The sequence below is a fragment of the Pristis pectinata genome, chromosome 8, assembly GCF_009764475.1.
Source record: "Pristis pectinata isolate sPriPec2 chromosome 8, sPriPec2.1.pri, whole genome shotgun sequence".
Classification (NCBI taxonomy): Eukaryota; Metazoa; Chordata; class Chondrichthyes; order Rhinopristiformes; family Pristidae; genus Pristis; species Pristis pectinata.
Window position 1 is genome coordinate 37,684,936 of NC_067412.1, and position 24,369 is coordinate 37,709,304.

Here is a 24,369-nt window from a genome sequence, read left to right on the forward strand (position 1 = left end):
GGGGGAAGGAACTATTTCCTGAGAACCATGCTCTTTCTCGTTTCAGGATATAGAGGAATAGAAAAAAAAGAACATGGTCAAAACACTGTTCAATATTCCCAGAGATAGAACATCTTCATCTGCAATTTTTTTTAATTAAAAAAAAATTATTTTCATTTTTATTAATGATGGAAGAGTAAACATTTCCCCTCAAAAGTCTGTAAACAAGAGGGCACAACCAGGGCACCTCCAAAAAAAATGAAAGCTCTATTGAAAGTGCTGTACCCTCCTGGCTTGCAGGGTGGGGTTGCAAGTCACAGCTACTGCCACAGTGTCACACTGCAGAGATTAAATTCTTTAGGTTTTCTTTAATCTTATTAAAATGCTTTGAAAAGAAATAGGTTGGTGCAATACTTGTTGAAACTGCAAGATCAGTATGATACCTTTGCTCTACAATACCACATTACGGTAAGTACATGTCAAGGCATATTAAAGAGCACACTTTTTTGCCATTTATTTCCTTGCTAAAAGAACATTTTTGAGTAAACATTTACACTTGAACTACCCTCTCCACCCTCCACCCCCAACCCCCCCCCCCCCCACCCCGCCCTATTGCCAATTGGACAGGGAGACAGTACTCAGTGCAGATTTAACAGCTCACTCCCAACATCACCAAACTCAAAATAGTTTTGGAATTTGAGGAATAGACATGATGAGTGCACACAACTAGCTCAATTGAAGCAGTTTTTTTTAATGGATAGCACTATCTGGAAGTATAAATATATACTTTTCACATTTTTTAAACTATTGGCCTGCATGATTCAAGTATTAAAACTGATATGTTCTGGGCTAAAAGAAAGTGGAAATAAAGGTGCAGAACGGAACATTTCCACAGGTGACCCCTTTTCTCCGTCTCTCTCTTTCTCTCGTGTTGTAGGTGAAAAGTCCGATTAGTGCTGCTTTTCATGTTGAGGTCACAGTTTGAGTCATGAGTAAAGTTTAAATGGACTCTCCACCTCCAAGATGATCAACGGGGAGGAAAGCATTGATGGGGGATGGGCTGCCGATTCCCCGCATATCATTGCTGCTCGGGGTTCCCCACAGGCTAGTGGAATAATTGGGAGAACCCCAGAGTGAAGTGCCATGGAGGTCTCCACTACCAGTTCCCGACAGCCCAGCTCCATTCCAGTGATTGAGATCATTGCGGTTTGAGAACGGGTGGGAACTGTCAATAGATGCAATACGGTTCTGGCTGGATCCCAGAGACTGCCAGCCCAGAGAGGGTGTCAACGACTGGCCTTGTGCAAAGAAGCGATTAATCTCGTCTTCACTGGCAAACTCAGCAAGAATGGTAGTGTTCCCTAAAACACACCTGAAAGTCAAAAGGGAAATCAATCAAGTAAACATATAGCACCAGGAATGAAGAAAAAAAGCATCCATTTCATCATAAAGCAGGGATGAGGGGAAAAGAAACAGGAACTACTAGATCTGTTCAGCATTGATAATAAGCAAACAATAACTGTGCTGGAAGTTTTTAAAAGCAGAAATGGCAGGAGTGGAAAAGCACAGCATGGGGCCAGAAAAAAGTGGAGAGGCAGGAGGGGGGAGGGGTACTATTTTTCCACAGGTTTAGCTGAAAATATTTTTTACATATTAATATATGAATTCTGGGGATGACTGGCAAAGCCAACATTTACTGCCTGTCCTCAAAAGCTCTTCATTTTCAAAAAGGTGAAACACCACCTTGACCTGCTGCAGTTGGTGGAGAGCGTGTTCCAAGACTTAGACCCCCAATATCCAACCTTGGCAAGCAGTGACAGTACAGAGCTGGTCAATGAGCAAAGCGAAGCATCAATATACCACGAAGACTTATACTGTGGGTAATGTCAAAGTTAAAGAAAATGAGGAATGAATTGGTGGTTAAGATAAAAATAGGCATGTGCAGAAAGATGAAAAGAGGAACCATCACTGGAGAAACAATATCTATATCCAGCACTGGAGTTATGTCTAGTCTTCTCAACTGAGCTGGTCAGTAAAGGAGAGCAGGATGATACCACAGAAGAGAAAAACTGCACAAATGACACAGGATTTACAATTAACCTCAGAGCTACACAAGTGACAGAAGCTAGGCCAAGACAGGCAACATATTCAAAGGCCTAAGGAGGAGGAGAAGTTTAAGGTAGTAAGGCAATGGACAGACAGATCCATGTTTGGAATTTAAAGGGACCTAGCTGCTAGTTTTGAAAGGGAACAAAATATAGCTACAAAGAAAGCCTTAACAACACTGCAGTGATGTGTTGTCAAAAGAAAGTGAACCTTATGGCAATGAACTTGGAGGAAGTGGATATCTTAATGGAAGTTTCAAAGATGACAATCCGTGAATAACTCAAAATTCTCCATCCCTTGCAAATCTCCTCTGACGCTCTCAAGTAATACCACATCCTTCCTGTAATATGGAGACCAGAAGTGTACATTCCATTTTCCTCCTAGATACTTCACTTGCTTTTTTTTAATGAAATAAGTATTGTTAAAAATAATCCTCAGACCAATATTGAAAATTCTCATCACAGGACAGAGCCAAACATTAGGTAGCACAGCAGAGAAATATAAATAAGTGGTTTTGGGGATAGGCAACAGCTCTGCACCAAGTGTGGGCTCCAACACTGTATAAATAAATGCCCAACGATCCACTACATCATTACAAACCTACAGCCCAGTTAGATTAAGGTTCAAGCCTTGCTTCACAAGATAATTTGTGTGCTTTCTAAATCCCTTCCCTTTCTTGGAAAAGTAACAAAATTCCACCACAAGGCTGTTAGTTAGGCTTGGGTGCAACTTACATGTGCAGAGATTTCTGTGCCTTGGCTGCCTCTTCTTTCGAGCTGTAACAGACCAAAGCGTTTCCATGGGGCAGGTTAAGGTGGAATGTTATTAGTGGGCCGTGCTGCATGCACAGTGTACGCAAGGTGGAGCCGTCAATCTGAAGGTTAAAGACACAGCAAGAGTCCAGTCAGCGAGATTAATACAGGCCTGCAGACAGACAATAACTTGCATTTATATGGTGCTTTCATATAGCAAAACCCCCCAAAGGTGATTCACAGGAATGATTAAAAGTCAACATGGAATCACAAAAAGTACAAGTGACCAACAAATCAAACTGAAATGAGTTTAAGAAGGGTCTGAAAGAAGAGGTGGAGAGGTTTACAGAAGGAATTCCAGAGGCAGGGCTGAGGTAGTTGAAGGCATGGCTGCCCTGGTGGAGGGAAGGAAGTTAAGGAGACCAGAACTGAAAACAAAGCTGGACTATAGCCTAGAAAACACACCAAATGGGATGAGCTTTAAAACAGAGAAAGTGTGACGAGAAGCTTCCAATGCAGAAAACAAAAATCAATTACTTGGTTCACTGAGAAATTTAAAATGTTGTGATGTCTGTATCATGTTCAGATTATGCTGCGAGGGCTCACAGACATTCTCCTGAGCTGCATACTGTGATAATGAGCTACACATAGTTTCCATTAACCTTTGCAAAGTTAGTTGAGTCTATTGGGCTGGAGAAATAATCTAATCGGCCAGGCATCCGGCTACCCAATAACCTGGAAAATGTCCCTGTGGGAAGGCAAGACTGGACAGTTGGCGATGCCTATCTCAAATCACATGAGGCCATCTGGACAAAGTAACAAAATGCTGTCAGTTTGTGTGTGAAAGTGCTCTTCATTAAGAAAGCCATGCCTTTGGGGTGGTAGGAGAGAGTAGCAATTGGCAATGGTATGGATAGCTTGAAGATTTAAAAAGTGAAGGTTTATTTGCTTGTAAATTACAATGATGCTTGCAATGCATTTAGAAAGCTGCAATGTATAAACAACCTTGTCCCTTCCCAAGTTGCAGACAGGGTTGACTTGGCTCTCAGATGCATTTTCTTAACAGCGAGTCAAGGATCCTGAACAGCCGTCATCTGTTCAGCTTCTGAGTCAAAACTCTAACTGTGGTGGGACTGACAGGTGTGTTATTGTGCACAGGATTACTGAATCATTGCTTGAATATGATGGATGCACTTACCTGAGGCGTGAGGTTCTTGAGAACAAGCCAATTCGTTATTCTCCCTGAGCTGATGTCGCCCCAGCTAGGACCTGCAGTAAATCCAACAAAAGGATGCAACTAACTAGATGCATCACTCCTGATCAGCAGCCCAGCCAAGTTAAATCACTCAACTAACAACGAAAACCAGCATTAGTTTAAAAAAAACGTTTTTGAAATTAAACAACTGGCAGTAAAATGGACCTGTGCCTTGACCTGTACAGTGTAAAACTCCATTAATCTGGCATGTGAGGAACTTCAGCAATGCTGCACTAGCATATTTTCTAGACTACTGGATGTTATTTACTTTTTGTTTATATGTTATATGGTAGAATTATTTTCCAGTGAACTCAGTAAGTTTAAAAGAAGTGTGGAAAACAGAACCAGGCAAGTTTACAAAGGGAGGTGGGTAATGGAACCAGTTGAATTACAGGAGAGCACAGGAAACAGAACCAGGCACGTTTCAGAAGGGTGCCGGAAAAAAGGACCAGGTGAGTTAGAGGGGAGGGCAGGAACCTGGGCTCCGGTGTATTGATGGAGCATGGGAATCAGCAACCAGTGAGCTAGATGCCCAACCATCAGGATTTCTGAATAGTTGGATATGGATTTGTACAATATATAAGCCTAACCAACAACTACAGGGAAAGATCCTAAGACCTCACCCTCTACACAACATAATTAACTGCACCAAAAGGGGGAATTAAAGCAAGGATTTTTTTCCACCAACATATGCAATACATTAGTACTCAGAATTTGGATGACACAAGAGGAATGAAAGACAAATAAATTTTATTAATAGGAGTGAAGGACGCAAAGTGAAAAATATCAGTACATTTAAATTTAGATAATCTGGTATCTGATTGTTTGGAAATCCCAGTGGCTCACTCATCAGTCTGGTATGTGAATGAGGGGTTGGGTGGTCAGGAATGCAAGTGAGGGGTGCTGTTAGGGCCGGCACACTGTGGATCGGGTGTGCAGCTGGAACTAGGACATGAGGTTTCAGGAGTGTGCATAGGTTTGTGGCTGGAGATGGGGCCCTGAGTGCTTGTTTATTTCCCATTCCCTTTAAGCTCAATGGGCTGACAGGGAAAATTTATTATACTACTGTGTAATATGTTAAAAGTGAAATAAAAATGTGGTTGGGTAGTAATTGGAGTAACATCTGATAGACTGGAAAATCTGCTAGTCTGGCACCACCAAAGTCCTAACAGTGCCAGATTACTGATTTACTGTACCAGGTTTTAATAAACTTAACTAACATTATTCTTCATGTGTAGTGAAGTGAACCTTAGCACAGGGACTTAATGACTTACAGATAGCCTGCTGTGATACAGAACAACACAGAACAACATGGACCCAAGGTTTTAAAGGTTGGTTTCAGCTCCCCAATTCTACGAAAAGGAAGTAGTATCACTGATCCTCCAACTACTACTCTGCTATAAAATGCACTTACTGGTGCAGTGGGCAAGGACATGATTAGGCTCAATTGCAATGCTTGAACAACCTGCTGGCACTCTCCGTTTAGAACTCTTACAGGCACCAAAAGGCCAGCACTATCTCAGGGATCATACCCAACATAACTCAGCACTTTCACACGAAGCAGATAAAATTGCAGGTCCGAGTTGGGGGTAAAGGGAAATAAAAGGCTGTGAGAAATGGAAATGCTATGCTGACACATCAACAAGTTACTCAATTAGCTGGTTTGCTTTACAACCCAAGCAAATTTTACTGCAATAAAAGAGAACAGTCAGCCTAATGCCCACTTCTTACCAGGGTTGTATCTGGAGTCGGAACTCCCCCATCCTCCACCCATGCGCAGTGAGTTGTTTCCCCATGAGGACGAAGGCTTCTGATTGGTCAGCCCTGGTGGTGGGCGGGACGGAGCGGTAGTGTTTTTGGGTGGCAGGGGGACTTTCCACAGTTCATGAGCAAGGGAAGCGTTAGTAACTGGACCAGGAGACCAGGTGGATTTGGGGTCACCAATTCTGGCTGAAGAAAGGGAAACACATGTAAAACATCAACATTCAATTGTTTTATTCTTACACATAAGTATGCAGGAAGGAGAGCTACCGGTCTACTTATCCTAATTTTTTAACTTAAGAATTCACAAAGTGACCACCCCCCACCCGCACCAACCCCCACCCCCCCCCCCCCCCCCCCCCCCCCCAATCAGCTGAATGTAGGTTGCAATCTGGCTGTCATTGGTGTCAGGTTCTTCAGATGAGAAAGGATTAATGGATCTGGAGCTCTTAGAGAAGGAAGTGGACTGGTGTTGGGCAGTCCTCACCACTTCCTGGCAGACAGTTACTGGATTACTGGGCAAGCTGGATACAGTCCTTATTCCTTGTCAAATTCTCCCCTAATCAAAAGTAAGAGCAGCTTTATCTACTACGTCATATGCTGCAGATGAAATACAATGGGAAGAGACCTTCATGAGAGGCTTTGCACACAGATGTAACTGGTGAAGGAGTTTTGTACTGATTAGTAGGTTTCATACTAGGATTCCTACCTGGAGTGCTTTGTGCTGTACTGCTGAGGGAACTATTGTAGCTGGAGGCACCAACAAGGGACCAGGCACTAGTTGAAGGCAGCGTGGTGTTCATAGATGAGGATGACCCTACTGAACACACACAAAGTGACGCATCAATAATTTGCTGGGAGCTTCAGGCACAAGTTATTTAAAGCCACATTATAAAACAGAATGCACGAGTTAAACCGCATTTCTGGCTGGAAATGCAACAAAATATAAAGAAAAAATTAAATAACATTTTTACCCAGAGGATTCAAATCCCTCTATTCATCTTCTCTTTTTACATTAGTCATTCAGGTGACATAGCCTGAAGTGTTTCTCATCACTCGGAGCCTCTCAATGATCTCTACACATGTAGATGTACAGCACGAACAGATAACCTGAGAGAAGCTTTCCATCCTATACTCTCATTTAAATATTTATCCATGTTATGCTGACAACGCTTTAGGCAGTGGAACAGGTATCTAACAAGCTCAAGGTATGGTGTGCAGTGGTTGCTACTGAACTAGTAACCCCAAAGGGTCCTGATGCAGAGTTTCGACTTGAAACGTCAACAGTTCCTTTCCTCCCACAGATGCTGCTCAACCCAGCGTTCTTCCAGCAGATTGTTTGTTGCTAGTAATCCCAAAGCCTGGATATATAATCCAGTGATACAAGTTTAAATGCCACCAAGAGCAGATAGGGAATCTGCATTTAGTTGAATAATTAAATTAAAAGAAAAACCAGTCAGCAATGGTGACCATGAAGCTATCGGATTGCCATAACATCCTACAGGGGAGGAAATCAGGTGTATTTACCTGACCTCGACTATTTGTATGCATGGAACTCTCTCGGTCAGTAGCAGAAGTAGAATTCTTTTCCCCACAGTCTGCATTCTTATTTCCCAGTCTATACCTTACTGTATCATTGCCATCAAGCCAGGGAATGTACGTGATTCAATAGTTATGTAGAAGATGGATTGCCAGGAGCAGCACCAGTCATATTGAAAGATGAGGGCCCAACCTAGTGAAGCTACAACACAAGACTATGTGGGTGCAATAAAGCATGCAATGGACAGAGCTAAACAATCTCACAACCGAAGTATCAGACAAAAGCTCTGCTATCTTGCAAATCTAGCTATAAATAACAGGGAGAATTAAACAGATAACAGGAAGCAGCGATGGCTCCAAGAATACCCCTTTCCTCCATAATCATAGGGCCTAACATGCGAGCACCAAGGGCAAGGCTGAAATATTTGTAACAATTTTCAGCAGAAGTGCTTCCATCCCAGAAGCCAGTCTTCAGTCAATTCCATGTCCACATGACATCAGAGCACTGGACCAAACATTTTCCTGGCTGTAGTTCTGCAGACTTGCTCTTCAGAACTGGCTGTGCCTCTACCCAAGCTGTTCCAGTACAGTGACAACACTGGCATCTAGCCAACAACATGGAAAACTGCCCAGGTATATTTTGTCTGCAAATGAAGGACAAATCCAATTTGATTAATTAACATTCAATTTGTCTATTCCCAATCACTAGGTGCTTTCGACACCTATACCAATAATTTGCTTATGGATGCCCAAATTGTTTTTTACCAGAACCATTTAGCTCAAGACCTCACTGGAGGCTTGGTCTGAGTATAGACCAAAAATGTGAGAAGCGTGGCCACAAAGAGACCTGGCAAAGCTGAAGTCAATGGAAAGCAGTTCCCAGTGCCTAGAATTATTGCTCGGGCAAAGAAAGGCAAAGACCATAGAAAACAAAACATCCATATCTGCACAAAGCAAGACCTAAACAACATTTAGACATCAGCTGGTATGTGGCAAGTCACATTCTTGCCACCTAAGTGCCAGACAATAGCCAACAATATTCTAACCACCTACTCTTGACATTCAATGGTACTACCATGCCCCACCCATTAGAAGTCTGAGGCTTACCACTGAGTAGAAATTCAACTGGACCAACAAGAGTAAGCTGAAGGTTGTACATCCACCAGTGTGCAACTCACCTCCTGATTCCGCAAAGCTGTTCCACCATCTACAAATGCAGCTCCAATAACACTCAAGAAGCCTTGCACCATCCAAGACAAAGTAACCCATTTGATTGGTACCCAATCCATCAACCTGAACAACCGTTCCCTCTGCATTCGGCACACCCTGTTGCAGTGCACAACTTACTTACCTCGGCCACTTTGATATATCTTTCCAAACCCATGACCACTACCATCAAGGACAAGAGTAATGGGTGCATGAAGACACCACCACCTGCGGGTTATTCTTGAATAAATATATCACCTTGAATTATAAATAATTCATCATTGAGTTCAGTAAGGTAGCTCACCACCACTTTCTCCAAAGCAGTTAGAGATAGGCAATAAATGCTGCCCTTGGCAGTGATGCCCTCACCCTGTAAAATGAATTTTAAAGATGCCAGTTCTGCACTGAATGGCCAACTTATGACAGATGCCTCCATGGGTATTAGATGTGGTTCAGTTAGGAGGACGTTTGGCTTGAAGTCACAAGTTGCTAGGTTGAACTCACTTTTGAATCTCAACAGCATAATCTTGATTGATAATTCACTGTAATACCAAGAGACACCCCTCCACTGGCTGTGCTGTCTTCTACGCGCTTTATCTTTCAGATGTGACAGCCACCTTGGCAGGGAGTAGAGTATAAATATTGACATGGACTGGTTTGCAGAATGGCTTATTTGCTGTACTTACAAACAGAAGCTCTATCAGCCATCTCAGATTAGTCAATACTTATCCTTCAACCAACATCATAGAACAGATTTCTTGGTCTTTGTCTGGCTGTTCTTTCACAAATTGGCTGTCAAATTTCCTATATTATAACAATGATTACACTTCTAGATATACATTTTACAATATACCTTTAGTTGAAAGAACCCAACAGGATAAGACTTACTATTGTTCCTGTCCCTGAGGAGGTCAAGATCCCGGGCAGTAGAGATTGACAGATTGGTCATTACACTGCCAGGAGTGACGTAAGGGTCAGTTTCAGGGTCAATGTTTTGATAACCTTTCCAAGGCTCACCAGGACGAAATTCTAGATGGAAGAACCAAACACACTGAACTTCAGTATTCATAGAGTAGCATATTTGGGAAAAATACAATGACAGGACACACTTCTAAGACAGGAATCTGTAGATACAAAACCCAGTGCACAAAGAAACCAAGGTATAAACCTACAATCTGCCAGTATCCCAGTCTCTCTAAATTTTGTCAGTTCTGATAAAAGGTCACCATCTGACACATAAATTGTTTCTCTCTTCACAGATGCTGCCTGACCTGCCAAGTATTTTCACTTTCTGTTTCTATTTTGGAAGATATTTTAGGCTGAATGGATGGTTCTCTGCACTGTAATTTTCTATGGTTCTTTTACACCTGTCTTCCAGCCACTGTCTGACGCATCAGGGTATTCAGAATCTTTTTGCAATTGGCCAGGCATTCAGTGGGTCTGTGCACCAAGATAATGGGAAGTTCACTCTGCTGCTTGTAGTTTTATCAATGTGGCAAATATAATCTAGCAGTCAAACATTAAAGACATTAAGCCAATGTATTTCCCCTCTCCATACTTCTCATGAGAAATTGTGAAAACTTCACAGGACAATTTTTTCTGTTTGCCAGATCATCCCCATCGTAAAGATTATTAAGTATCCTAGTGTATGTGCAATTAAATATTAATGAGATCAAACTGCAGGGCCAAGTGTTTAGTGGATGTTTGATATTCCAGTTGAGTGCCACAGAGGAAGGACAGTGTACATACATATACAAGCACCATGCAGTACTGCCCTCTGCCACAAGGTGTCCCTATACTTTAAAGTATCTTGAGGGAAATTATTGCAGTAACATTTCACTTCAACATCCTGAATCATTGAAACTGGGTCGAGGAATTGCAGAAGGCTTCAGATTTAGAATTGGACATCTAAAATCGGCTTCCATCTTACCTGGTGGCCAATTAACATTGCTAGAGAGCTTATCACTGGGTGATTTGGCACTTGGCCAGCCATCTCCAACAGATCCAGGAGGACTGGCCAGAGACTTCATGGAAATGTCAAAGTGACCAAAAGGAGATTCTTCAAGCAACTTTCCAGAACAAATACTAAGACCACTTGAAGTAGCACCTAAGGGGGAAAAATAAGCTTATTTTTAGTTTACTGTAAGCAGTTCAGAAAAGAATAAGAGATGACACTTAATCCTTTATAAAGTGACTTTACACAGGTGACAGTCCAGACACAAGATCCAACGGCCAAGAGACTCTTTCTGCTGGGCTAGTTAAGTGACTGCAGACCCACCATTAACATCAGACTTAAAAAGTCACTCATGCCTTACCATGTTTGCTGGAGTTTTGATCTAGAGAGGAATTAACAGGAAGGCTTTCCGAGGCAGTCCATTGTTTTAATCGAGACTGTTGGGATTGTGGCTCTTTCAGGTTAACGATACTGCCGAAATCCAGGGGTACATTCAAGTTTGGATTCAAGCCTAAGGAAAAAAGTCAACTCTGTATTAAAGCTGCAAAGACAAGATGCAGGTGCACAACCGTAAACTGGAACTTTCACAGTGCAATTCCCCAGACCTTGCAAGAAAACACACACGTGGAATGTATTTTCCCTATCCACACCAGCTCTCCAGTATCGAGTGAGTTGCAACAAAGGGCCATCAGGCTACTCTATCCTGGAGAGCCACACAGCAGAGCTGGCCCTGTTGAATACAGGCTTCACTTAGATGGACAGTTGTCAATGGGCTGTATTTTTATAACAATTCTGCAGCTTCTAATGGTCATTTATTTCTGGTGCCATCCCACAACTAATCAGATCTACTTAATTTCCAAAGCTTGCCCACGGAGGAAAGTACACAAAACTTCAAAGTTGTCAGCTCAATGTTAAAGGGAAACACTTGCCCAAACTTCATGGGACACCATCAGTTTCCCTCTGGGTACATTTGGAGACACAAGGTTACACAAACAGATTATTCACCTCTTGACATAGATCTTTCTTGAGTGGCAAGCTTCCTCCCTGCATGCTGGTGGATGGGTGAGGCTGACATGTGGCTATTTGCATTACCAAGTGGGGGACTGAGGAGGCTGTGGTTAGGGTTGTTATCAGGAAGAAACATTTTGGGCATAGGACAGTTTAAGGGCACATGGGCAAGTTTAGCAGCTTCAGGCACCATGGAATCAGACTGCCCATGACTGGGTTGGGGAAACCCACCTAAAGGGTAGCTGCTGTATGAGTTGAGCGAAGGCGGCTCTTTTGTCTGCAGCTCATGAGGGGTAGGGGGCATGAGATTCTCCGGGAAGGGCTTCATGGAGGGCTGATGCATTGGCTGCTGCTGTGACGAAGACTGCTGCTTCAGAAGGCTTGTATCCAGTTGACGGGGGTGTTGCAGCATCTGTTGCATGTTCAGTACACGAGCAGCCTGAATGTACGGGGAAGAAAACACACATTTAATGGCAGTACATTTCAAAGCTAAGTTAACATTTAATGGGAATCACTATAATCCCCTTCTCACCTTAAAGATCAGCAATACAAATGCTAAAATCCTCAAATCCACAGAATGATCATTAGTCATTTCAGGTTTAAAAAGAAATCTATTGTGCAGTCAAAACTTAATCCTACTTCTTTTTAACTGAACTGATGGTCAATTGATCAGATAATGATAGGTGGTTAATTCAAGCCTGGATCATTAAAGGCCACCAAAATGATTTCTCTAGAAGATATAGTCAAGATTCCAAGTGCCACCATGCACACCAATGGGATCCTTTATTTCTTGCCTTAGCACATACAGCACAGAGGCTTTGGACACCAACTTTGAACTTCTTCCATACTCTCAATGGCACAGGATCAGGAGACACTTCTCCCCTCCAATGGAACTAGTGCAGATACCATTCCTCCTCAACACAACTAATCCAGCTATCCCATCACACAAGACCAACGCAATGCAAATTACTATTCCACTCCCACCCCGGAATTAATACATCAAGTCACAAAACTTACATTTGAGCATGTTATCTTAACGAGTGGTTGCTTTACTGAAACTTAGTGAATTTTTTCAATTACATAGAGTCAGTCACATAGCATGGAAACAAGCCATTCAGTTCACCACATCCATGCAGACCAGTGGGCACTCATCTGTATTAATCCCACCTTCTATTACTTGGCCTGTCGCCTGCTATGCCTGAGCAATTTAAGTGCTTGTCTAGACAATTCTTAAGTGCTGTCAGAGGCTCTGCTTCCACCAGTCTCTCAGTCAATGTATTCCAATGTACTCGCCACTATCTGGGTGATAAATGTCTCTCTTATATCCCCTCTATATCTCTTACCACTCAGCCAAAATCTATGCCCTTGTAGCGACTCACTGTCCGAGCAAGCGAACCGGCTTGGCGGTCAGGTCGCGCGTCGTCAGAGTGGTGAGGCCCAAGATGGCGCTGGGCCTTCATCTTCCCCGAGCGACAGGGAGAACCCGCGCGCGGGAAGAGTTTGATGATGTAGCGCGTACGTCATTTTCCATTTTCAGTGGGCGGGAAAGTAAATCAGTTCTTGTTCTGCAACCCACTGACTAGTGTCCAGCTTTCACATCGCAGTAGCAGCCGCTACACCCTCTAGTTTTAGTCACCTCCGATCTGGGGAATAGTTTCCCGCAGTCTACCCTACCTATACCCCTCATAATTTTATTTACCTCAATCATGTCCCATCTCAAGCTCATCTCTCCTGCAAAAACAAACCATACCTCTTCAGTCTCACCTCACAACTGAAATGCTCCATCCCAGGCCACAGCCTGGCAAATCACCTCTGTACCCTCTCCAGTGCTATCACATCCTTCCTATAGTGTGGAGACCAGAACTGCACACAGTATTCCAGCTGAAGTCTGACCAATATCTTACAAAATTGGAGCATAACCTCCCTGCTCTTGTATTCACTGCCACGAACAATGAAGACCAGCATCCCATTTGCTGTCTTAACCACGTAATCTACCTGCTCTGTCTCCTTTAAGGATCTTTGGACTTCTATACACCAAGGTTCCTCTGTTCCTCAAAACCCCCTTGGACACTACTATTCATGGTGTATGTCCTCATTGGTAGTCCCAAAATGTATCACCCCTCATTGATCTGGATAAAACTATATTGGCCATTTCTCAGCCCATGTCACCAACACATTGGTATTTCTAGGGTTCTTAATATTTATAGATGTTACCTGTTCTTGAGACTGACGCATGGGTCCAGACATGTTCCTCTGGTTCTGTGCCTTCTGTTGCTGTAGCAGTCGCTAATATTGAAAATAAACAAAAATGTAAATTGATTTCAACTAACTAACAGAAGTGGCCAAAATGTTTTGACTCACTTGACAATATTGAGGGCAGTTTTACACTGGGACTCTGGGATAGCAGGATTTATCCAATGTAGGAAGGCGGCTGGTCTGTGCTGAAACTGTAGATGCTGGGATGGTGCCTGGTACAAACAAAGTATTTGGTGGCAGTATTAAGGACTTCCTTGTTGAATGTGCCCCTAGGGCCAAGTAATTATGATTGTGGGAGCTCTCAAAGGACAATGCTGCATGCATCATCAGCATTAGGTTAAAGTATCTATCTTTCTCCATGTGCTTTCCATGATGACTGGCACACAGAATCTCAGCATGTCATGGGTGAAGTAATAGTTTAGTCTATTCAGTTCCAGTTTGATGTGCACAACAATGAGGGAACAGTGCCTTCCACCCTTGCTGGAGGGGGAAAAAGGATGCGCAAAGAGAAATCACACCTGTCTGGCAAGTACCAGCTTCTGCAGGCTACCTTTCCTAAAGAGGATTGAATAAAGGCATGTTATTGGACAATGTATCCCCTCTGCATCTTATCTTGCTGCTATTTTCTTTAGGGAATTGAAGCGGAAATGTTTGGAAGGGTTGGGAGGATGCAAGGTTATTTTCTGCAGGAATATATGAAATATTCAAGTTTGATGCAAATCTGCACTAAGGACCTGAAATCAGCTCAGGTACCTCTTACTCCATTGACAATAAATTCCACTAAATGCTTCAGGTTCATATCAAAATGGCAGATACTTGCATTTTACTTTGTCCTTAAATCCTAGAGCATGGACAAATGCCTTACAACTATCAGAAAGTAATTCAACTGCAGCTGGTACTGCAGTGACGTTACTCTGACTGACACCTGATACCATTAGGAAAGAGTCCAACAGAAATCATTGAAAGTGACAAGGAGGAACCAATCAGGACTCAGAGGCTAACTGCAACATCCCTACTACTACTTCAAATGAGATCAGCTCATTCAACACAGATCAAGGATTGAACACAGATCAAGGATTGAACCCAGGATCTTCAAACAAATAATGCATATTTCATAGAACAGTTCAGTGCAGTACGGGCCCTTCCACCCACGATGTTGTGCTGACCTATATAAACCTTATCCACAGTCAATCTATCCCCCTCTCTACTTCACCTCCCATAATCCTCTTTCTTTCATCCATGTGCCTAAGAGTCTCTTAAATGACCCTACTGTATCGGCCCCTACCACCACCCCCAGAAGTGCATTCCAGGCACCCACCACTCTGTGTAAAAAAAAAACCTACCTCTAACATCTCCCCTGAACTTTCCTCCACACACCTTTGAGGATAAGTTCGGTCAATTTTGGCTTGGGTCGTCACCTACAATCCAAAAACAGTTGCTATAAAGAATTATGTATTCAAAAGAAATAAATTGTTGCCTACCTGTAGTTGGGAGATCTGTGAAAGTTGAGACAGCTGGTTCAACTGGGAGAGCTGGTTCAGCATGGCCACCTGCTGGGGGCCAAAGTTCAATAGTGCAGTGTTTAGGCTCCCATTGGCTGTTGCATACTTCAGTAATGATGCTGGAACCTTTTAGAAGAAGAGAATTTTTATAAAGAATTAGATCTAATTTGATAGTTATTAATTGGATTCAGCCTTACTTTCTGCTTCAGTGCCTGTTTGAGCTATTTGAAAGTTCACAATGTTTAAGACAATTGGAACATGCATGGTTCAGAGATCAATAGATTTTAAAAGCCAATTGAACCCCATAATCTGCTATCTGCTCCTCTCCCTGCACCCTCAAATATGTGGGTGAGCTAAAGTGACTTGCTTCCATTATCTTAGGCAACATAAAAATATTGTGATGCTACCACATGGTGACACTTGGGCATCAACTTGCATGTAGCCTGCATACTGGTGCACCTGGGAGGGGTTGAGGCGGCATAACGTCTCCTCAGATGGTGACCTGAAATCCATCTGCTCTCTTGATTACTTTATATTATTACAGTATATACACATGTACTTCAGAAATTTTAGTGACAACGCAGAATTCAGAAAATACTGCATTCCAAAACATGCAATGGATCCATTCATTAGACCCTTGATCCCACTACTGGAGCCAATTAGTGGAGAGAAGCTTTGATTAATTAAATCCAGCACTACCATATCATCATTAAAATCCATGAATTGGCTGATATAAACAAAGGAGTTAGCTGCTTTCTACTTGCTCCTCAATTACTCACAGACATTCCTCCCTCTACAAACCCACTGTTCTATCTTACAATTTACAACTCCTTGCAATAGAAAAACAAACCACCTTAGTTGTTACAAAGAACATAACTAATTAAGGACATTAGAAAATTTGGCAAAACCAAACATAACATTCTGATTAACTCATGGAACAGAAGAGGTAAAAAAAAAACTGGAAACAGGAAAGAATACACTAATGTTTATGTACCTGAGGGGATAATAATGGAGGAGGCACTTGAGCGCGAAGATTAGGCTGAGATGAGTTAAGAGGTTGTGCTGGAGGCTGTTGCATGCCCCTGGCTTGTGCTGCTGCATTGCTGCCGCCAAATATGTTAGGATTGCCATTCTGCAACCAAGAGCATAAGCAGCATCAGAGCACAGATCACAACTTTGAATACATTCCACCTTTACAGGACAAAGACTCCCAGACAACCAGAGTGTGAAGAGACAAGAGATAACAATACATTGAATGATGGACATTCAACAAGTTTTGCTAACACTTCTGACACTAACGATTCCCCACCTGGTTTCATTCCAAATTAGTATACACTTCCCCTCTGTTTGCACTCCTTTAAGTTTCTACTTGTATTGTGACTGCTCTTAAACCAATCTACCAACTCATTCTCTTTAGTTTCTGCAATGATGACAAATATAAAATTCATCAAGAATCTGTCAAGCAAAATATGATTTTGGTTGGGAAGGGGGAAAAGGAAAAGGGAGGAGCTAAATACATGGGGTAAAAGGTAAAAATCACACCAAGAAAAAAACCATCACTACAAAAAATTAAAGCCACTCCTTCTGCTGGAGAGGTCAGATCACTTCCCTTTCAATATACAAGGATTGCTTATTCAGATAAAAGTGTGCTCAACCAGCTGGTAATCAATTTGTGAAATATTCTATGGAAAAAACAAATCAGGATCTGCACAGTCTAATAATGTATAGCAAATGCTCCAAAAGACATCCCTAAATGATCTATACCACAATACAGCAGATCTGAGACCCATTTTTTTATTGGATGCCTATCATTGCTCCACTGTGCTTTGAACAGTAAATGTTAAATCCTGCACAGAAGGATCGCAGTAAAAGAGTTAAGAATGCAGTTCTTTCAGTCAGCTGACAACAGGAATGGATTGAATAGGCTCTTTCATTGTTATGCAGCAGATGGAGTAAAAGCACCTTTGCTCCATCCACCATGGCTGTCAGCATCTCCTGGTTGATAGCCATTTTAATTGCCATTCCCACACCAACATATCTGTCCACGGCCTCCTCTACTGCCAAGTTGAGGCTAAATGAAAACTAGAAGAACAGCACCTTGTATTCCATCTGGGTAGTCTGCAAGCTGGCAGCACGAACACTGAATTCTCCAACTTCCGTTAACCACTATCCCTGTCCCTTTTCCCTATGCTCTCTCCTCCTAATCTACCTGGCCCCCTATCACCATCTCTCTTTCCCTTCCCCCACTATCTACTCATCACCTACACACTCCTCCCACTGGTTCCCCTCCCAATCTCCCTCCCTTTATTCCATGCTCCACCTTCCTCTCCTATCAGATTCCATCATCTTCAGCCTTTTGTCACTTCCACCTATCACCTCCCAGCTTCTGATGCCATTCTCCCCCACCCCCATTTCACCTGGATCCACCCACTGCCTGCCAGGTCTTGCTCCACACCTTTCCTCCACCTTTTTATAGTGGCTATCTCCCTATCTTTCAGTTCAGACGAAGGGTCTCGACCCAAAACATCGACTGCCCATTTCCCTCCATAGATGCTGCCTGATCTGCTGAGTTCCAACAATGACTTGGTCCAGCTTCAAAATGTGTACATATGGAGGCATTGCTTGCCTATTGCAAATTGTTGATTGAGGTTGACCTGGTTCTGGAGTGGAACGCTTCCTCATTTGTCCTACAGATTAGCTACACTACAAAGGGAAGCTTGTTGGAGATAAGATGCAGTGAAGAAGTCTTGAGAAGAGGGTTGGTGTGCATTGGGAGTGAATCAGTGGTAAGCCTATTTGTTAAATCACAGCTTGAGCATCATGATCCTAACCAGAAATGGGTCAAACAACCTTCTTTTGTGCTATAACGTTCTACTATTCTCAAGACAGCCTGATTTGTGCTTTAATTCTTACAATTTTATAATCTCAATTTTGTCAATGAGGAGATTTGAAAACAATAACCTGCAAGTTTAAAACAGTATTGCCAGCCATGGACTGCCTTTTTTTTGGAGTGGGAAAATAACTGAGATATAATAGGAAGGAACAAGAGAAATAATAAAGCAAATATAAGTAGTGCAAAAGTTCCTCTAAATATTTCATTGAAACACACCATAGAGTTCACTTCCTGCACATGGAAGGTTGTGAACTGACTCACCTGTCTAACAGAATTCAAGTTTTGCATGCCCAGACCCACTGAGCCAAGAGCCTGATTAGGTAGTGCACAATTTGAAGGGGGAAGCTTCATGGTTGGTGCAGAGATGTACGTTAGGTTTTGGGGCTCTTCTGCTATAATGCCATCTTGATTGGACAAAGACAGAGACAACTGGGCAAGGGGGATTGGGGTTGGAAAAGGCAAACATGGAAAACCGATCAGCAGCAGAAAGGCAGGGCATGGCAGAAACAAGAGAAAAGACGAAGGGTTAGTATCTATTTGAGGTGCACAAACAGATTTAAAAGGCTGGTTACCAACAAATGGGGCTCCATAACATACAAACAAAATTACATTACAAAGGTTGCTTACTACATAAAACAAAGACAGCTACAACCACAATGAAAAGCACTTTGGTTAGCAGCTGATGATAGTAACCCTCAGATAACATTTACAACACTGCTTATGTGTAAGATCTACTTTCAAAGCCCAATGATTCTAATGTTTATATGAATAAGCACACAATACATCATAAAGGATTAGGGTTTAACTCCTGTTCATAATTCTCCACAAGTTTCTAATTTACATTGGGGTCTTGTTTCCAGACTAGAATCCAGATAACTAGTGATGACCGAGGGCCAGAATCAATTAAATATCTCAGTTCCTACATGTACCACCCGTCTTCAAAAGTGACCCATTAAAAAAAACTCACCAATTCATCTGTTTCTATCACATGGCCACAGAGAGAATACTAACCTTATCGTAATAAGGATTGCGTTCCATGGAAGACTCTTTGGAAATCTGAGGACGAGAAGTATGTCCTTTCCCTATAATGCCACTATATTCTCCAATATTCATGCCATGCTTATCCATCTCCATTCTCTTATCTCTTAACATACCTGGAAAGGGGGAAGAAGCAGCAGGTTGATGTAGACTTGCCCACTGTTGTTTAAGTGATATTAGGTAACAAAGAACCTACTTCAGATCTGAAAATTGCTTCTTGTGAGTGAAGGATAAATAAGGTGGTGAAGAAGGCATACAGTAGATAAGATGGTGAAGAAGGATGCTGGCCTTTATTATTCATGGCTTAGAATATAAGAGCATAAAGGTCATGGTAAAACTTTATAAAACTTTGGTTAGGCCACAGCAAGAGTACTGTGTGCAGTTCCAGTTGCCACATTATAGGAAGGACATAATTGCATTGGAAAAAGTGCACAAGGGATCGACCAGAATGTTGCCCAGTATGAAATTTTTCAGTTACGAAAAGAGACTGGATAGGCTAGGTTTGTTTTTCCTGGAGTGGAGGAGGCAGAGGGTGCACCTGATAGAGGTATACAAATTTATGAAGCACACAGATATGGTGAATATCGAGAAACTCTGCCCCCAGTTGGAGACATCTAAAAACAGGCAGCATAGGTTTGAGGCATAAGGAGGATGAGAAAGGATTTGAGAACATTTCATTTTCCACCAAATGTGTGGTTGCAATCTTCCAGAGAAGGTGATGGACGTAGGTACTCTCACAACATTCAAAAAGTATCTCGACAAACACTTGAAACACCAAGGCATAGAAGGCTATGGAGCAAGTACTGGTAAATGGGATTAGTATAGACGAGTACTCGATGGTTGCATGGAGGCGGTGGGCCAATGGACCCGTTTCTGTGCTGTATGACTCTATGGCACTAATTTTAGCATAATGCAACAATAACTTACCAACGGGTATGTCCATCTTATTGCTCTTTGTATCTTCAGCAGATTCCCTCTGTAACATGCAAAAATCACCTTGAATATTCAGAATTTACTGGAAATATCAGGATTGTCATCAGGAAAAAGGTCAGGAGAATATTTTACCCTTGGATCAGTAATGTTCTGCCCTCAGGATCTGGTACAGAGTTTTAGTAAGTTACTTTCAACTCTATTATCCCAAGAATTTGCATGGTAGCTGAATAAATATTAATGGCAGCAAAGTCGGTATTGGTGGAATTTATTGAGCTTGGTAAAAGAATGTTATATGAAAGCATGGCATTGCTGAAGAGCACTGAACCACCTCATTCAAGGCACTTATACAAAAGCATGGTATTGCTGAAGAGCATTGAACCATCTCATTTTAATACATACAAAGCACAGAGGTGTAGTACTCCTGAATCCCAGGTAAAGAGCAGAGTTCCTCAAAGAAAAAGCTGGAGAAAATGGAGCACAGAAAGCAACGGTGATCATTATGAATTAACACTCAATTTTGCACTAATAGGCATTGTCTGTAGGCTCTTCAATCCCATCTCATTCACAAAGCAATTATTCTGGAGATGAGACTCCAGAATAAGAGTGTAATCCATCACAGCCCAGCATTTTGATCCACTCTTCTGGGATGGACAAGCTTTGAACCAAGACCTCAGAAAAGAAAAGGCATTAGTCTGATGTATATTCCTGACCACCACTCTCTCCTTAAGGGGAAAAATAATCTATTGGCAACTATTTGGCCATTACTGATCTTAATAAAAGGCTTAAACCGTAGTTCAGGCGTTGAAGGAGTGGGGAAGGGGAAAGAATGCAGAATTATCAAACTGTACTTACAGGAAATCCAATGTTAGAGAATTGCTTCATTAATTGATTCATCCATATATCATCCTGTTTGTTTCCCCCTTTCACCATGCCCTAGAAAACATTTAAAATCTAATCACATGCAACACTGGCAACAAATAAAACAAAATCTAAACTTTTACTGGTATTCACCACACAAATATTACAAGTAATTGAGATGTGGAATGCATATTACTCTTTTTTTCTTATTTTGCTCACCTGTCCTGTGTGTCTGAGGGGGTGATTGAGATTAGGCTGGGTACTCAGAGGAAGGTGGGAATGTTCAAAGTGCAACACTTTACAGTGATGCTCCAACATTTAAAAGATACAATCCCAGCAGAGATGAGCCAGAAGCAAAAATACAAGCTCTGACAAAGCAACATCTAAAACACGATTTAAGTTATTAAATCACTGTGAAGCACCATTTACAGCAATGCACTGGATTTTTAAATTAGATATTTTAAATTGATCTCCAATTATTTAACTGGCTATAGCTGATATCATGAACATCATTGTTTCTGTAAAAGCTAATGAGTAAAGAGGGATGAGAGTAAAGTTAGAAGGTGGGGGTTTGAAAAATGCCATGACGATCCATGAACAACATTTTTAATGTCCCTAATAGAGGAGTAACAGGATTGGCTAAAGTCTTACCTTTGGAGCCATCTTTTTGGATGCCCAGTTTGAAGAGGAGTTGCTTTCCTGTGAGGTGTTGCTGTTCCACATCACTGAGTCCCCTTCCTCCTCCTCCCAGCTAGCGTGACGAGGTCCTGGCACCAATGTTTCCTCATCACCCCAGCCATCTTGCATAGGTTTGGGACCTATAAAGAACAATCACTGTATGCAACCTTTGAGTGGCAACAACTTTTAAAGTGTAGTCTGGATTTCCCTCCCACTGTCTTTCAAAGTCAACTGCTGTGAGATAGCAAGATAATATTTACTGGAAATTGTTTAGAGTATATATAATTGTGTTAATAACAAGCAGGAAGAGAAACAGATTGCACTGATTCGTGAAGCAATTGAGCAGATGGGCAGCCAATGATGCCATTCACTATGTTCACTCTGAAGCTATTCTATGAAATGCATCCCTGTAATTTTTAAATTTGCAGATATTTTTATGAATACTTATTTTCAAGACTATAAACAAAAGTAGTAAGATATAAGTTGCAGACTTCACGATTTAAAAGTTGCAAAGGTGAGAAAGGTATTCCTCTCAGGAGAGCAGTGGGACCTCACATTTTCATGAATTGCACAACACATATTAGATATTAGAGGGGCCTTGAGAACCGGCTACCCACTCAAATCCTTGATCAGCACTGGGAAACACTGGAATGGAACTAGGCCAATTAGTTCCAGGAACGTTCCACCATACAACAACATCATGGCCGATTTGTCACCCAACTCCAGTTACCTGCCCAAATCCCTCAATACCTTAACAAAAATATTTCAATCTTAGATTTAAAATTAATAATTGGCCAAACATCATTTGCACTTTGCAGAGTACCACCCAATTTCTAAAACTTTCTGCAAATAAAAGCGTTTACTAACTTTACTTCTAACTTTTAGATCTTGTACTAGACAATCCAACCAGTAGAAATGATTTCCATCTTTCCCTTAATATCCTGAAAATATCATTCATATCATTCCACATCTTTCTAAATTCAAGGGAAACAACTTGATTTCTGTAATTTCTCATAATTTAACACTTAGATTCCAAGTACTATTCTGGTAAATCTTCAGAATCTGCACTCTAAACTGCCTCCCAAAGTGTAGCGACCAGAACTACTCAAAGTACTCCAAATGGGCTATGTATGGCTGTAGCATAACTTCTGTCCTCTTGCATTCTAGCCTTTTAGGTTATTTTGCAACTCTACGAGATTTTAACCACATTTATTAAAACACAGAATGTTTCAGAGAGTTCATACCATTCAATGTTACTTCCTCATAGTCTCACTGGCAGACTGGATCACTACTTAATCACTAAGCAACATAATACTCCCTTCTCTTGACTTGGAAATAGTTTTTTCAAATTAAAAAATGGAAAGAGAGCCAAGGAATTGCAGATCAGTTAGCCTAACAGCTGTTGTTGGAAAAATCACTACAGCTTAAAGGACAGTTACCTGGAATGGAAATCCTTGGGATTGAAGATAATTTATTGATTTGACTAGAAAATTGGTTAACTAACAGAAGACGAAGTGTAGGGACATTGAAGCAGATTCTCCAATTGGCAGTTGTGATTAGTTAAGTCCCTTGTGGAACTGAGTTGGGGTTGCAACTATTCACTATGTTTATAAATGACTGAGATATGACAGAAAGCAGTTTACCCAAGTTTGACAATGACAAAAAGATGGGCACTATTATAAGCATTGCAGGTGGCAGTATTGAATTAAAGATATTAACTGTTTGAATAAATGAGCAGAAGTGGTAAACTGAAATTAAGGTGATGCATGTGAAAGGTACAGAACAAAGTAGTTTTGGTAAACTAAAAGCAGCAGAGGTGCAGAGTTACTCGGTGATGCATATATTGGGATTATAAAATGTCATGGATATATGCAGAAAAAAATCAAAAATGCTAATGGATCTATCTAGAGGACTAGAGTACAAAAAAAGTAAAGGTTATTCTGCAAAGCCCTAGCTAGTCTGCACTGGAGAACTGAAGAGCTCTTGGCACTACATTGTTTTTTTTAAAATTCTTGTCGCTTACCTCTTTGGTTGTTTATGGCTTTATTTTGGCAGCTATAATTTATGTTTCTTAAGGGTATAAGCTGATTCTATTTAACAGAAAATCATTTTATAAACAAATTCCAATGGTCTATCATGGTTTTACCCATTAGAAAATTTGCCTTGTCAATTGTGGACAATGAAAACTTTTTTTAAGATGTACAGATGCTGGAAGTATGAAATAAACACACAAAATGTTGGAAATACCCAGTAGGTTGGGGTATCTGTGGAAAGAAAAATAAAGTAAATGTTTCAGCTCAAAGACCCTTTGTAAGGATTGGACCAGGTCTGAAGATGGCGCTTCAACCTGAAACATTAACTTTCTTTCTCTTTCCACAGATGTCCGAACTGCTAAGTGTTTCTAGCATTTTGTTTTTTAATTGTAGACAATCTCTGCCTTATTGCATGCAATAGTTCCTTACCCAAATCTAGAAACTTTGTAGCTGTTTCAAGATTTTTTCATTTGAACTCTTTATATAACGTACAAATTTTCACTTTCTAATAAATATTCATATAGTATTGGAATGTCAACTAAATTATGTTGATTACACACATAATAAACATGATATGGCCTGGCTCTTTATTGGTTCTAGAACCAATTGTGGGCTGAA

The 24,369-nt window shown here is 41.4% G+C and overlaps 1 protein-coding gene across 11 annotated transcripts in view; it reads right to left on the reverse strand.

Annotated features, from left to right (window-relative positions):
* Window positions 1-597: 597 nt before the first annotated feature.
* LOC127573350 (trinucleotide repeat-containing gene 6A protein-like) overlaps window positions 598-24,369 on the reverse strand; it is a 108,466-nt gene continuing 84,694 nt past the window's right edge. For 4 of the 11 annotated variants that reach the window (XM_052021465.1, XM_052021466.1, XM_052021463.1 and 1 more), the window contains 17 exons: window positions 21,692-21,858; window positions 21,035-21,115; window positions 20,177-20,225; window positions 19,223-19,365; window positions 18,473-18,640; window positions 16,313-16,450; window positions 15,298-15,444; window positions 13,775-13,846; window positions 11,558-11,999; window positions 10,914-11,063; window positions 10,529-10,705; window positions 9,487-9,627; window positions 6,563-6,673; window positions 5,824-6,042; window positions 4,036-4,106; window positions 2,820-2,959; window positions 598-1,351 (listed from right to left, as the gene is read on the reverse strand). In XM_052021465.1, coding sequence (XP_051877425.1) covers window positions 979-1,351; window positions 2,820-2,959; window positions 4,036-4,106; window positions 5,824-6,042; window positions 6,563-6,673; window positions 9,487-9,627; window positions 10,529-10,705; window positions 10,914-11,063; window positions 11,558-11,999; window positions 13,775-13,846; window positions 15,298-15,444; window positions 16,313-16,450; window positions 18,473-18,640; window positions 19,223-19,365; window positions 20,177-20,225; window positions 21,035-21,115; window positions 21,692-21,858 — 2,789 coding nt within the window. In that variant the 3' untranslated portion in view covers window positions 598-978. The remainder of the gene's footprint in view (window positions 1,352-2,819; window positions 2,960-4,035; window positions 4,107-5,823; window positions 6,043-6,562; window positions 6,674-9,486; window positions 9,628-10,528; window positions 10,706-10,913; window positions 11,064-11,557; window positions 12,000-13,774; window positions 13,847-15,297; window positions 15,445-16,312; window positions 16,451-18,472; window positions 18,641-19,222; window positions 19,366-20,176; window positions 20,226-21,034; window positions 21,116-21,691; window positions 21,859-24,369) is intronic. The other 7 variants (XM_052021473.1, XM_052021469.1, XM_052021474.1 and 4 more) reach the window with 5 other exon arrangements.